At 25.9% G+C, this 16089-nt stretch overlaps 1 protein-coding gene across 1 annotated transcript; it reads right to left on the reverse strand.

The window, feature by feature from the left end:
- Positions 1-944: 944 nt before the first annotated feature.
- Positions 945-1336, reverse strand: Phum_PHUM558640 (uncharacterized protein; the record flags this gene model as incomplete). Its single annotated transcript, XM_002431860.1, has 2 exons — positions 945-1166; positions 1334-1336. 2 exons carry the CDS (start codon positions 1334-1336, stop codon positions 945-947), a joined length of 225 nt encoding a protein of 74 aa, XP_002431905.1.
- Positions 1337-16089: the final 14753 nt, after the last annotated feature.

Raw genomic sequence — 16089 nt, forward strand, 5'->3', positions numbered from 1 at the left:
AAAAAAAAAACGATTCGGTCGATGAATGAAATGAAAAAAATGATAATGATAATAATAATAATGCAGACGATTTAAAAAAAAAAAATTTTCCGGTTCGGATTTATCACGAGGCAATAATAATAATAATATCGGATAGCGACCATATGTTGTTGTTATTGCTCTTCCCGTTGTTGTTATTTTTAAATTGTGAAAATTCGGGTAAAGAATACGAAACTTTGGCCCTTTTTATATAAGTTTTTTTTTTTTTTTAAACCAGAAGAAAAATACTAAGTCGTAAACGAAATCACCGTTGATAATAATAATAATAATAATTTTTGAAAATGGATCGAATAATAAATTATCCGGGATTAAATTTTTTTTAGAAAGAAAAATCATATCTGGAAGAGAAGAAAAAAAAAAATTTTTTCTCCCTCTCGATTCGTGATAATCCGAAAATATATTTAAAAAAAAAAAAAAAAGAAATGTGAGAGAATTTTCTATGTGGAATTTAATATAAAATTGAAAATACCGACGGGCAACAAATAAGAGAGAGAAAGAGAAAGAGAGAGAGAGAGAGAGAGTGTGTGTGTGTGTGTGTGTGTGTGTTTGTGTATATGAGTAAAATGAGAATGATAAAAAAAAAAAAGAAGAGAAAAAGAACGCGCGTTTGTGTAAAGTGAGAATAAAAAAGAGAAACAGAGAGAGTGTGTGTGTTTGTGTTGAAAAGAGAAAGAAAGAGTGTGTTTGTGTGGGTGTGTGTAAAAGAGAAAGAGAGAGATAAAACACTTGAAGACTTTATAATACTTTTTTAAAATCTTTTTCAGAAAATAAAAAATAAAAGAATGGATTACATTTTAAATTCGTTTATTTTGTATATATAGAAAAACCGAGGAAAGAATAAAATTTTGATTTCATTCATAAATTCCAGTAGCAGAAGACATTTAATAATTTTTACACGCTTTCCTTCATTCAAAACAAAGAAATTTTTTTTTTTTAAATCTACGAGATCTTTCATCGTTCGTCATTGACTTTTTGTCGAACAATATTCTTTTTTTTTCCAGCCTGCCAGCTTTCCAGGCTGCCAACATTCCAGCATTCAAGACTACCAACCTACCAGTCAACCAGCCAGTAAATAAAAGTAAAAAAAATAAAATCCACGACTCAATTTTTTTTTTTTTTGATACTAACTGAAAACGAAAAGTGATTTTTTTTTTTTTAAATCGGGAGACAAACAAACAGGATAGGATCCCATCGATTTCCTTTGGGAATTTCCTTTTGGAAAATAAAAAAATAACGACAAATGTTAAAAACAAAAAAACGACAAGATAAAAAAAAAAAAAATCTTTAAATTTACCATTTCTACTAATCCTCTTTTTCTCTCCCCCCCATTTCCCCCCTCCCCCGTTTCCCTTATTCATCATTAAAACCATTTTCCCCATTAAAAATTCTACGGGTTTATAAGATACCTTCCCGTATTTTTATTATCATTATTATTACTTTTCTTCCAAAAAAAAAAAAAACTTTCTCACGGATTTTTTATATTTTTTTTCGTGATTGCTATAGATAACGTTCCAAAAATTTAAAAAAAAAAAATGACAAAAGTTTTTTACGAAACCATTCATTTACAATAACGTCCGCGAACATCGAATTCTAACGAATTCACAATAAGAAAAAAAAAAATATGACACACTTACGCCAACAAACAAACAAACAAACAAATAAATAAAAAATTGTTTTAACAAGTGATGGCAAAAAAATTCGTATCAGAAATTTTTATTTTACATAAATAAAATATTTTTTTTTATTCCAGACTTTTCCAATGTTCTCAAATTTTTCTCTGATTGAATTTGAATGTTTTAAAATTTTTATAACGTGTCTGTGACGTCACTAACTTTTACGATAATAATGATAATAAAAAAAATGTATAAATAAAAGTGACGATGATACGTTTTTTTTTTCTTCCAGGTTTGTTCGATTTTAAATCTGGAACCGTTTATAAAAAAAATTGTTTCTTGTTTTTCACAATGTGATTGGTTGGTCGATGATTGTTTATGTTCGGACAAACGAATTTTTTTTCCAGTTTCCGGTTAACCACTACTATTCTCATACAGATAAGAAAAACAATATCCTAGTTGTCTACATCAATCAATCACGTGTCACCGTGTTTCATTTTATGTTATCCAATTCTAAACTTAATAAAAATAAAAAAAAACCTGGAGAAAAAGAAAATTTTTTTTTTTCCATCGAAAAAGGAAAAACTTTTTTTCATTTTTTTTTTTCGTTAAAATTCCATATCCAGTGTCTTTCTCGCTCTCTCTGTCTCTCTCTTATCATTGGAAAACAATAAATTTTTTTTTTTTTTTATAACCCTTTGAAAAAATTTATTATTATTATTATTAGTAATTTTTTTTTTTTGGTTTTGAGATTTGAAAAAAAAAAAAATATGGCGGACGAACGACCAAAGATTCTCTTCTACTATTCATTATAAACGTCAATTTTAATAAATCCCAACAATTTTTTTTTCCCCTCACTTTTTTTCCAGCACTTATTATTTATTAAGGAAGCATTTTCCAGTCTGGACAATTTAATTTTTTTTCTTTTTTTCCGAACGGAAAATTTTTTTTTCATTTTTCCCAAAGAAAAAGACAATCGGTAATAAAAAACAAAACTGAGAAGTAATGAGGTAAGGAGGGAGGGGAGGAGAGAAGAGGGAGGAAATACATAAAACTATAACTGGAAAAAAAATGTCATTTTTGTCAGCGAAAATAAAACAAATAAAAAAAAAACTGGAAAAAAGTTTTGGAAAATTGAAAACTATACGAATTTATTTTTATTGTAAAACTATAAATTGTAATTTGATTGCTTGCCCCGCCCCCGTTCCCGCCCCACCCTTCGCCCTCCGACAAATCTTCCCTTTTATGCTTTTCCTCCTCCCTTCCTCAGGGATTTATTATTAAATTTATTCTCTTTTTTTTATAGCTTATTAATTATTAATAAAAAAAAATTAACTTCCGGTTTTATAAAAAATTTATTTATTCTGTTAAAGCGTTTGGAAAAAAAAAATGTAAACTTTTTCTTTCTCTCTCTCTCTCTCTCTCTCTGCAGCGGCTGGAAACTGATTGGTTTTTCAATTTTCCATTTTTTTTTTTTCGGAAAATTTGGAAATCATTCAATTGTGAAAAAAGAAAAAAATTATAATTAAAATTTCACGGTTAAAACCGTTTCCTGGAAAATTACAACTGATTGACTGGACGGAAGGAAAATTTCTGAAAAAGACAAAAAAAGGAGTGGGTGGTGGGAGGGGGGTGTAAGCCGGAAAAACGTCAATACCAGATGAATAATAATTAATTTTAAATTATGACAGGCGAAAGGATTTAATATAAAAAAAAAAAAGACGAAGAAACAGAAGGAAGAAGAATTAAAAAAAAGGCGGGAAAAAATTATTTAAAATAAATAAATTTAAATAAAAACAAAGGAAGAGGGGAGGAGGAAAATTGATTGATAATGAATCGAAATTAAAATTTCGGAAAAGGTAGTTGTAATTAAAAAAAAAAAACGTGGCAGTAGTGAGAGAGTTTTAAATTATCGAAATTATTATTTTAAAAATTAATTTTTATTTTTATTTTTTTTTTTCCACTGGGTAAAAATTAAAAAAATTATGGCGGATCCGGGAGAAAAGCGTGATAAAATTAGAGTGGGGGCATGAAGAAAATTTCCCGAAAAAAAAACTTTTCCAGGCTTTTAAAAATTTTGCATGTAATTATATTTTAAAATTCTGATTTTTCGGGGGAGTTTTTATTTTCATCACATAATTTAAATAATTTATTCGTCATGTTTCCCACATCTTTAAAACTTTCTCCCTTATGTTTTTTTCAACCCTTTAATAATAATAATAATAATAATTTTCCAGTATTCCATACATATGGATATATATAATAGCAATTTTTAACGGTGAAAAACAGATAATAATAACAATAATTAATTATAGTTAATTTTAATTACGATATCAGCGTTGTTCTTATCGATCGATCGATCAATGACGTCATTAAACATAAAAATTGAAAAAAAAAAAAACAGAAATTTAAATTTGAAATCGGCGTAAAGTAAAAAAATTTTTTTTAAATTTCAAAAAAATATTCAAAAAAAGAAAAACAAAAATTTCATCTGGCGTTTCCGGTTATTTTTTTTTTAATTTTGAGTGAAAATCCAACAAAAAAAAAAGAAGAAATAATAATAATAACTTTAAAAAGTTTGCCAAAAAAAAAAAAAAGAAATTTTTTTCAATTTTTCCCAACTTTCCCGCCTTCCCCTCTTTCTTTTCCGCGCGCTTTTCATCTCTCTTTTCTCCAGCATCACTTTTTCAGAATCGTATTCAAAAAAAATTTTTTTTTCTTTTTTATTCACAATTGAATTTCTCTTTTTTTTCTTATTTCCACGTCGATTCAAAGTCAAACAATAAAAAAAAAAAAAAATTAATTAATTTTTTAATATAAATAATTAAAAAAACTTTTCCTTAACTGAATCATTTCCAAAAAATTTTCTTTTTCTTTTTTTTTCATTCGATATTTCAATTCGTATAAAAAAAAACAGAAAAACGTTTTTTAAAACGTTTAATTTAATCATTATTATTATCGTCATTATAACGCACAAACGTTTAAAATCCTATTAAAAAAAATATTAATTTTCTACTGCCACTTTTTTTTTTCTTTAATTTAATTTTTTATTATTAACGGTTGATCGGATCGCTTTTTAAATTTTTTTTTTTTTAAATATAATGACGAACGACAAGAACATTCAAATGAATGAATGAAAGAATGAATGAATGAATAAATGAATGATTGAATAATTGAATGATTGAATAAACAATTCTTTGACTTAAAAAAAAAAAAAAAAAAAACGAGCGAACGAATTAATTCCATTTAAAATTTAGGTTGTATTTATTATTATCGATTTAGAATTTTTTTATTTTAAAAAGATTAAAACTTTTACATTTAAATTTTAAGAAACTCCTCCTTTTTTTCTTTTTTTTTTTTCAAATCGGAAATCGAAAATTTTACTAAAAAAAAACTATTCAGGTTCGCCATTTTTGTTTTTTTACCTAAATAAAAAACAACGAAACGAAAAAATTTATTTTTTTTACAAGAGTCATTTAAACGATTATAATAATAATGATAATGACGAAGATGATGATAATAATGATGATTAATGATGATAAAAAATTCAACAAGTTTTTTTCGACGCGTTTTTTTTTTTTTTTGGAAAAATGCGTATGGAAAAAAATAGAAAGAAAAAAAAAATGAATTGAATTGTCTGTTTATTTGTTTGTTGTCGGTTTTTTTATCGTTTGTCTCGTTATCATTATTATTATTATTTATGATTTTACTGTGGCGGTGGTGCCGGTGATGCTGTTATGACTGCCCTGCCTAAGAATAAAATAAAACAGAAGAGAGTCGTAAAAAAAAAAAAAAAAAACCCCATTTAAATTATTATTACCATCATCGTCATCGTCATCATCATCATCATCACTATTATTATTAATATCATTATTATAACATAAAGTGATTTATTTTTATTGTTTTCTCGAATTAAGAATTAATTGCCAAAGTATTTAAATTTAAATCGCCATTTTTACGACCTCAAACGAATTTTTTTTTTTATTTTGATTCCGTAAAAAAATTTATCGCGGTAATTAAAAAAAATTTTTTTTTTATTTTTATTTTATCACAAGTCGAAAATGATGATCTTTTCCCCTTCCCCGATTTCCCCTCTTCTCCCCAATTCCCCACTGACTCAATTTAAACAAATAAAATTCACGAAATTATTAAAAAATCACGTGAAATTAACAACGTCGGAAAAATATTTTTTTTAAATTGGAAAATCCTGTAAAATTTAACCATTTCCTGATTATGTCTTCAGCAGACGATTATTTGATAATAATGATTGAACAAACCCACGAAAATCTCACCAACCTCCCTCTCTTCCCTCTTCCTCGCTAACATAATAATAATAATAATTTTTATATTTAATTAATAAAGCCAAAAAAATCATAAATTCGCTTGCGAACGTTTTTTTTTTTTAATTTTAAATTATTCTAGAAAGTTCCACGTAATATTTTGATAATAAAGCATAAATTTAACGTATTTTCATTTTAATTAAAAAAAAAAAAAATTTTAACTTTTCTATTTTTTTTTTTTTTTTGTCAAAGACTTTTGATTTTTAATTTTACAAGAGAGTATAAAAAAAATTTCGCGCCAAAAATGTCAACAGACACGTGTGGGAGAGATGGAAGGGGGGTGTGTTCGAATCGGGGAGAGAGATAGGGGGAGGTAGAATTTTGTTATGAAAACCGAATCCGGCGTGACACGTTTGAAAAGGGATAAATTTCCAATTGGAAAATCATAACCAAACTTCGATATTTTTTTATTTTTTTGGAAGAGGGGGGAGAGGGAAATCGAAGAGAGGTGTGTGGGGAAAAAGAGTTAAAACCCCAAAATTTTAAAAATTTCTCTCCCTTCCCTCTCTCTCTCCCCACCCTCACCCACCACTTTAATTCAATTTACGTCAGATTTTGAACGAAATCTTTTAAGTGAAAAAAAAAAAAAATTTTGTAACGGTTTTTCTCTTTTTTTTAATAAAAATTTTTTTTTTGTTTTAATTTTCCCGCCATTAATATCAAATTGACGTTAAAAAAAAAAGTTTAAAATTATTTATTAAAATTTATTATTATTATTATTATTATTATTATTACCATTTGACATAAATTAAATTTTCAACGTGTCATTAAAAAATTGTAATTTTTTTTTGTTAATTTATGACCGTTCGAAAACATTCACGTCTTTTCTACGTCATTCTTTTAAATCCTTTTTTTTTTTCAAATTATTCCCCGAAAATCAGTATAAAGGAAAAAAAAAGAGGGGGAGGAGGAGTGGGAGGAGAAAAGGACGAAACGAATTAAACCTGGGAAATTTTAAACCCGAGAAAAATGAATTTTTTGCATTTTCTCAAAAACAAACAATTAAAAAACGAAAACATAGGGAATTGTTTTTGTATTGTTTTTCTTATAATTAAACGCGCCATTTTTTTTCAGGTTTTCTTTTTTGTTCGCAACACCCGAAAACGGCCATTTTTTTTTTTTTTTGGAAATTTCTGACGTCATAAAAAAACAAACGAATTTTCTTTACTTTAACAATTAAGCGTGACGCTATTATTTCCTTCTTCTTTCAATTTTTAATAATTATAGTTTTTAGGGAGAGGGGAGAGGGAAATACAAAAAGAAATAAATTAAAACTTGTTTTGAAAAAAAAAATTTTAACAGAAACCGGAAACAATAAACACAAAGGAAAAAACTTCATCCCCCCTCCCTTTTTTGTTTGTCTTCCATCTTTTCTTCAATTTTTCCCAAAACCCGTGTAACAAAAATAATTAAATAAAACAAAATTACTCGAAAAAATAATAATAATAATAATTCATAAAAAATATTATTATTATTATTATTATTATTATTATTATTATTATTATTATTAATAAAAGAATCCTTTGTCATTTAATATTGATGTTTTTTTTTTTTTTTTTTTTTTTGTTAACATCAAAGGAAAAAAAATTTTTTTTTACTTTTTTTTTGTATTTTGTTAATCAAAATAATCAGCTCGGGAAAGTCTTTTACCGCCATTTTCTTTTTTGTTTCGTTTCTTAGTTAACAAAAAAAAAATAATTAAAACTTTTTCTCTTTGTGTGTTGAAATTTCATTAATGAAAGAATTTAATGAATCACCCTCCTGCCCCTCCCTCCACTTCTCGCCAAAAAAAAAAAAAAAACTGGAGAAAAATTCGATATCCCGTCATATTTTTTTTTGTGTACAAAATTTGTACGTGTGTGCGCGTGTGTGTGTGCGTGTCACGGGTCAAATTTCAAAATGAAAATTTTGAATTTTTTTTTCGTTTTTAAATTTTAGTGGAAATTGTATGGAGTCCATGTTGTCGACGTCGACGTCGTTCACGTCGGTTTATTAAATGACGTGTCCGACGATAAAATTTAAATTTAATTTCCAGTTTAAACCCGTATGTTTCGTCCCATCCCTTCCCTTCCCGTCCCGTCGTTCCTTTTTTTGCCCTTTTTTCCTTTTACTACAACGACATGTAACGTTATACGGTTTAATTGTTTAAACAAAAGATGGAAAGACGAATTGTTTAGTATAAATAAAATAAACATTAAAATTATTTTATCGCGATAACGTCTGGCAAATCGTAATCATCATCATCATCATCATCATCATCATCTTCAACGACTTGAAGATGTTTTTAAAAGGCGGTGGTGATAATTAATAAAACGTCAGGTACACATTCGAATATACGTCATTTTTAAAAAGTTTGAATTAACATGTCGTGACGTCATGTTTCAGGTAAAAAATAAAAGGTAAAATGAAAAACAATTTCTTTTTTTTTTGGGGGGAAAAATGACACGTGTTGAAATAATAATAATAATAATAATAATAATAATAATAATAATAATAATAATAATAAAATATTTTCAAATCGAAATTGTTTTTTTTCTTTCAATGTAAATAAACTTTTCCTTTTTTTTTTGATGTTTTTTTTGTCAAAACTCCTTCCCACCCACCCTCCCCTCCAAAAAAAAATAATAATTTCGAACAGCGGGGTACCAATACTCTCAAACTTCTTTCAACACAAAACGGAAAACAAAAAAAAAAAACTATTTTTACAAATATTGAAATTTTTGTACTTTCGAATCGAATGTTTTATTTTTTCTTTCATAAATCATTTCATCGTTTCCGCCGAATCAAAAAGGAAACACGAATTAATTGTTTTTTTGCAAACGATTGTCATCGTTCCACTCAATTTTACTCGGGAAATTTTCCAAAAAAAAAAAATTTATACCCTTGAAATTTTTTTATAACTAACCCCCACCCCCCACACTTTCACTTCTGAACGTTACGTAATCAATTGATAAAACTTATCGAAAATTAATTCGATTAGGTAAATTAGAATCTTGCAAAAAAAAATTAATTTTATTGTCAAGTGTTGTAAAAAAACAAAAATATAAAAAAAATTCGTAAACGATAATAAATACGTAAACAAAATACTTCTTCTTATAATAAATAACAACGATTGTGGTCACCTCTACATAATTTTTCCTTATTACGCGCGTAAAAATTTTTTTCTTCGCGTGCGTTTTTACAAATGGCAACGTTTTAGTGCCATATTTAGCAGTAGAAATCTATTTATTTGTTAATCCCAACAAAGGTGTACATTTTCTAAAAACGATTTCTTTTCGATTTGACCTCATATGCCTAATGACACCATTTGAAAACACATAAACAAAGTACTCTCGTTGTTGACCTTTTGACTTTTTTGTCTCCTTAACATTTATCGCATAATTAATAAATTATTAATAATAATAACAAAGAATAATATAAGAACAATCTTTTCGTGAAATAAAAACCAAGCAACAACAAACACAACAAAGTCGTTGTATAAGAGCGTTGTATAAATTTCCAAACATTACGTTTGTTGTTTTATCCAGTCTGATAAACAAATAAGAATATAAATTTTTTTTTTTTTTTTTAAAGAAGTCATTCAGTCAGAAATAAATAAAATAACAATGATGATGTTTTCAAATGCAATTTACAACAAACGAAAAAAAAATTTTGACAATAATTTGGAAATGTTATGTTTTTAAAAAAAGAAGAAGAAAAAAAAAAAAGAAGGAGAGATAGTTTTTATAAATAAGAGGATTATTGATTTTTTTTCTTTTTTTTTACTTTTTGGTTGATGGGAAAAAGCTGTTAGAAATATTTTAACAAAAGAATTTTCTGTTCGCTAGTTTTCTTTTTTTCTTTTTTTTTTTGTTAAAAAGATGAAAAACAAGTTTTTCCCACCCACACCCCGTCCCCTCACCTCCCCTCTTCCTCCTCCTCTCCTTCTTTTACTATAAAATCAATTTTCAAGATTCATAAATCGTTTTCTTCTTTTTTTTCTGTTTTTTTTTTCCTCACAACAATAGCTTTAAAAATAAAAGAAATAATAATAATAATAATAATAATAATAATAATAATAATAATAATAATAATAATAATAATAATAATAATAATAATAATAATAATAATTAATAATAATAATAATAATAATAATAATAATTCAAACTGACCGCACGTTCGTAGGAGGACTTTTCGGAAAATAATTTTTATAAAAATCGATAATTTTTTTTTTTCGTCTCCTTTTGTTTGTATATTTACGCCGCGTACGAATGAAAAAAAAAATTCTCTTTAGTTTTATTATTATTATTATTATTTTCTTCCTTTTCTTTTATTACGATGATTTTTATAGTATTCAATTTCGTCCTTAAAAAATTTCAAAAAATTCGAAACTTAACTCGATAATAATTCATTTGTAGAAAAGAAGAAAGAAACGACAAATTTTTAATGAATCACTTCCGGTAAAATAACTCGACAACTTCCAAGAGGAGGAAGAGGAAGAGGAGGAGGCGCACAAAATAAAAGAAAAATTTTTTTAAATTAATCCCTTTTAAACATTTCGAAAAGGCCGTGTGACCTTAAACAGGTGCGTAATTAGTTAATTTATTTTATAAAATACGCACATCACCCAACTCTTTCGAATAAAAAAAAAAAAATAATTGGATAAACAAACAAACGAACAAAAATATTTTTTAAGATAATTTCTTTTCATCTTTAAACAAATTATTATTATTATTATTATTATTATTTGAAAGGGGGGTGGAGGAAAAACAAGATGTTGCTTTCTTTTAGCTATCAAAATCGAAAAAAAAGGTAAAAAGTAAAAATTTCAAAAAAAAAAAAACATGACATTTTCCCGAAAAAAAAAAAAAAACAAATCTTGAGATCAGGTGAAAACTTAAAAAGTTCACGTCACAAGTTACAAAATTAACAAAATGAAAAGTTTTTTGTGACGTAAAAACAAAATGGTGGAAGAAAACACGTAGACAAGATTTTCGTAAGGATTTTAAATTTTCAAAAAATGAAAATATTATCATTATCATCATCATCATCAACAGTTAATAATCTAAAACGAAGAGAGAAAAGTAACAAAAAAAGAAAATTAAAAAAAAAATTATTAAAACCTATTTGTTCCCCTCCCGTTCCGTCCCTCCCTTCCCATCATCATCACAACCCCAATTATCTATCGTAATTATTATTATTATTATTATTATTATTATTATTATTATTATTATTATTAATGATTTACGATGTTTTAAAATTACCGCGTAAAATAATTTAATAATAAAACATGGAGGTGGTTGGTGGCGAGTGCGGTGAAAGAAAGAAAGAAAGAGAGAGAGAGAGAAGATGGATGATTGCGAAAATGAAACGAGAGGAAAAGAGTAAGAGAGAGAGAGAGGGAGAGAAAACGGGATAGAAAGAGAGAAACATACGCAATTCATCAATTAATTTTTTTAAGCGTTTATAACCTTTGAGTAAGTAGCGCATTAAGAAATTTAATTAACAAAATAAAAATCGGGTAAAACCTTTTGAATTCCTCGTGGGGGTCATTAAAAAAAAAAAAAAAAAAAAAAAAATTAATTTTATTTCATTTATTTTTTTTTATTCTTTTCGTATTTCATTTTTTTTTCCACCCCCTCCCCTCCCTTTTTATACCGCAACTTCTTTTAATTATTCTCGCAATTTTTCCTTCCTTTTTGTAATAATTATCACGACTCGACAAAAGTTTTTTTTTTTTTTCCTCACGCGAAATTTACTTTATTAAAACTCGAATTTATTATTATTATTATTATTATTATTAAAAAATACAATTTCACTCGCGTAATTTAAATCTGAAACTCGGTACATCCCCCTCCCCCATTTCCATTTTCATTCCCCCAATCGTCATCGAATCTGGGAAATTCGAATTTTTTCAAAAAAAAAAAATCAATAAAATCAATAAACTCCACTTGAACTTAAACGCGATAAAATTCATATTTCTATTGTTTCCTATTCTCAGAGAGAGAGAGAGAGAAAGAGGGAGGAAGGGAGAGAGAGAGAGAGAGAAAAACAGGGCAATGTTAACAACATCGAACGCCGAAAGGTAATTGAAAGGCAAACAATTAAAGGATTTTAACGTTGATATATATATACATATATTTATATACATGTATATATATTAAATGTAACGTGTAACACGTCATCATTATTTTGAATAACGAGAAAACGTTTAACACCAAAATCATCTATCGGGGGGGCCGAAAAAAAAAACATATGGACGAAAAAAAATTCTATTAAGTTTTCAATTTGAAAATTTAATTTTTTAATTACGGTAAAAAAACAAATCATTTGATTTACGATCGTAACCTTTTCGTTAATAAACCTTTTCGTAAATAAACCTTTTCAATTTAAAAAAAAAATTAATTTCAACTAAATTTTAATTTTTAATTAAATTTCAACTCATTTTTTATTTTTTCATTAAAAAATTAATAATGTTTCCGTCGCTTTCATCGTCATTATAAGAACAATAATAATAATAATAATAAGACCAGTTTTTCTCCTTAAAAAGGAAAATCAATCAAAAAAAATAATAATTTTTTTTATTCTAATTATTTCCAAAATGTTCCAGAAACCGATTTTACTTAAACAAATCCTTTTGTTTTTTTTTTTTTCTAAACCGACGCAAAGGTGAAAGACAAAGAAAGAGAGAAAGAGAGAAAGAGAGAGAGAAAAGAATATTTTTACAAAAAAATAAATAAATCGACATCACGTCCTGGAATATATTCTTTCACTTTTTTTTTTCCAAAAACATACACACATATATATATATATATATTTCAAAATTTTTTTTTTTTTTTGTTATCTAAATTACAAATGGTGCCTATCAGAAAGGAAAAAAAGTTACCGACGAAAAAAAAAGAAGAAAAAAAAAGAAGAAAAAAAAATAAATTTCCTTCCACACAACCTTTTCATTTTTCTTTTCCACCGATTTTTTTTTCATACATCAATCCCCCAGCCCCCTCTCTCTCTCTCTCTCTCTCACTCATCCTTTCCTCTTTTTTTTTTGTTCTTCTTTCTCAATAATACGTCCTTACTTTTTCTCCATTTTAAAAATTTTCATTTCATTCGTTCGAAAAAAAAAAAAAAAAGAGAAACAGAAAAAAAAAAGTCAATTTTCAAAATTATTGAATTGTGTATTACTATACGTCATTTGGATACTAATATACTATAAACTTCATTTTCTCCAGCTAATATATTTTTTTTCTTTCTCTTTTTTTCTATCTTTTCTGTAAAAAGTGTTTTTACTAAAAAAAAAAAAAGAAAAAAGAAAATACATCGTGAGAAAATCAATTCTGTTACGGGTTGAGAAAAAAAGGAAAATTTTTTTTTTTTTTTTGTTTTTCTTTAATTTTTTTTCCCCCATCGATTTTAACGTTTCTTAAAATTGACAAGTTAATAAGTTAAAAATTAAAAAACAAATTAAAAATACCGCCAAAAATAAAAACCGGAAACTGTTTTAAAAAAATGGAGGAAACGGGTAATTTAAACGTAAAGAAAAAAAAAATTTTTTTTTTTAAAAAAAGGTTTTTAAGGTTTTGTATTATTGAATGCGTAGACAAAACGTTTTTATTTTATCAAATAGAACAAACAACAATCGGAAAAAGTTTTTTTAAATTCTACAAACACGTCCTCCTTCCTCCTCTTCCCTTCCCACCCCTTCATCCCCTCCACCTCTCCCCTCTCTCTCACAATTAAACAAAACGAAAATTTAATTTTACGGATTATCTTTTTGTGAAACCATTTAATAACCGATTTTGAAAACTTACCGACCGACGACCCGATTGAGTTAATTAATATAACCTTTTTGTTAACCGTTAAACCTTTTCTTTTCAAAACTAACCTTTTCTCTTATTGGAAAAAAATAATAATAATTAATAATTTTCTATTTTTTTTTTTTCTGTAAGGTTTCTTTCCGATAAAATTCCATCGAAAAAAAAAAAAAACGCGTGCGAAACAAATTTAAATTTTCCCTTCTTTTTTATCACTCCTTTTCTCGTCGTATATTTTTCTAATGCCACTTTAAATCGATTTATCGATGAGAGATGACAAAGAGATGAAAAAATTAATATCGTAATTTAATTAATTTATTTTTCTTTTAAATATTTTTTATTCAATTAACCAAATGCCATCCCATTCAATTTTCTTTTTTTTTTTTTTAAGAATTGAAATAGGCCGCCATATTTTTTTCATCCAATTTAAAAAAAAAAAAAAATCGAGAGAAAATTCGTCTATTATTATGATTATTATTATTATTATTATTATTATTATCATTGAATTTTTTTTTTACGTTTCATCGTTATTATATGAAAACAAAGAAAAAATTTTTTTTAATCGTACGAAACCAAATTATTTTTTAATCTTTTACACATGTATGTATAAATATACATTTTATTTGCTTTTCGATTTTGGTTTACTTAAATACACAAACGCACACCGCGCACGCACACGCACACGCAAACACTCTTACATTGTTATAACGAAAAGAATACAGAGGATTTTTGCTGTTGTTTCTCTTCTTCTTCTTCATCTTTTTGATGTGACAATATTATTATCTTTGTAAGATTTAACGGTAAAATTATTATTATCGTAAATTTTTAATCTTTGATTCGTTTTATTATCATTATTATTATTTTTTTCCCTATTGTTCGATTGTTTTAAAACAACCAACAACAACATTTTACTAGTTTTCTTCATCTTACATTTTATAGATAAAAAAAAAAAAAAACAATGTTCATCTTTCCCTCTCTCTATCTTTCTCTCTTTCTCTCTCTCTGTCTTTAACTTTCTCCGATATAATTTTTTTTTTTTTAATAAAATTTTCAACGACGATAAAAGTTTTAATTTTATCAACGAATTATTATTATTATTATTATTATTATTATTATTATCATCATTTTTCCTTTTTTTTTTTTTTTTTTACTTCATTCATTAAAATTTCATTTCATTCGTTGCACTAATAAACCACAATTTCATCTATTAATTTTTCAAATTCTTCATTATTATCATTATTATTATTATTATTATTATTATTATTATTATTATTATTATTATTATTATTATTATTATTATTATTATTATTATTATTATTATTATTATTATACAATTTTCATTAGGTTAAATTTGTAACCGCGTTTCAGTGCTTTTAATTAACATTAAATTTTATATTAAGGGAAAGAAATGTTTTTAAAATATTATTTAAACGCGTTTTTAAAAAACTGCGTGCGTACGTACGTGTGCGTGTGTGCGTGTATGCTGACGTCTTTGTTGTTGTTGTTCCTGTCGTCATTACATTTTCCGGTCTTGACATACCTTATATAAATCCCGATACGTCAAAATAATATCGATTTTCTTTATTTTTAAGATTATTTCGATATATCGATTGATTCCCTTCGATACTCCCATCATATTCATTATTATTATTACTATTATTATTATTTTTTTTTTTTTACATTTCCTTGAAAAAAATTATTTTTAAGAAAATCAAATAAAAAAAAATTTAAATAAAAAGGAAGAAAAGTACTCAAATTAATCTATAGAGTTCGCTAATATCGTTTCATAATAAATATGGCGGCGATTGATAGTAATTATGCGAAACGAAATTCAATTTTTATATAGAAAAAAAGAAAATTTTTAAAGATGGAAAAACGAAAAACAAATCGAAATGATTTTAAATTTAAAAAAAATTATGAAATATAATTTTCCGTTAATGTTATTTATTAATTAACGTTCATTTAACGTAAATATTAAATAAAATATTAATTTTAAATTTATCAATTACGTGATTTTTTTTTAAAAATGTTTCTCTCCCTCCTCCCATTCACCTCACACCCCTCTCCCCCCACAACTCTTCCGTTTTTTAATTCAATTCGAAAATTTTCCAGAATTTTCTACAGGACTATATATATATATAAATTTTTTTTTGCTTTTTTTTTCGGCTCGATTAAATAATAAAAAATTTTCACGATAAAAACTTGAAAGAAAATTTTCAACAGCCATTGTTAAATCGAAACGTATCCGTTAGCCATTAACATTATTTTTTACTTTTTCTTCCTTTCTTTCCTTTTCAAACTAAATAT

Source organism: Pediculus humanus, genomic scaffold, assembly GCF_000006295.1.
Source record: "Pediculus humanus corporis 1103172108297 genomic scaffold, whole genome shotgun sequence".
Classification (NCBI taxonomy): domain Eukaryota; kingdom Metazoa; phylum Arthropoda; class Insecta; order Psocodea; family Pediculidae; genus Pediculus; species Pediculus humanus.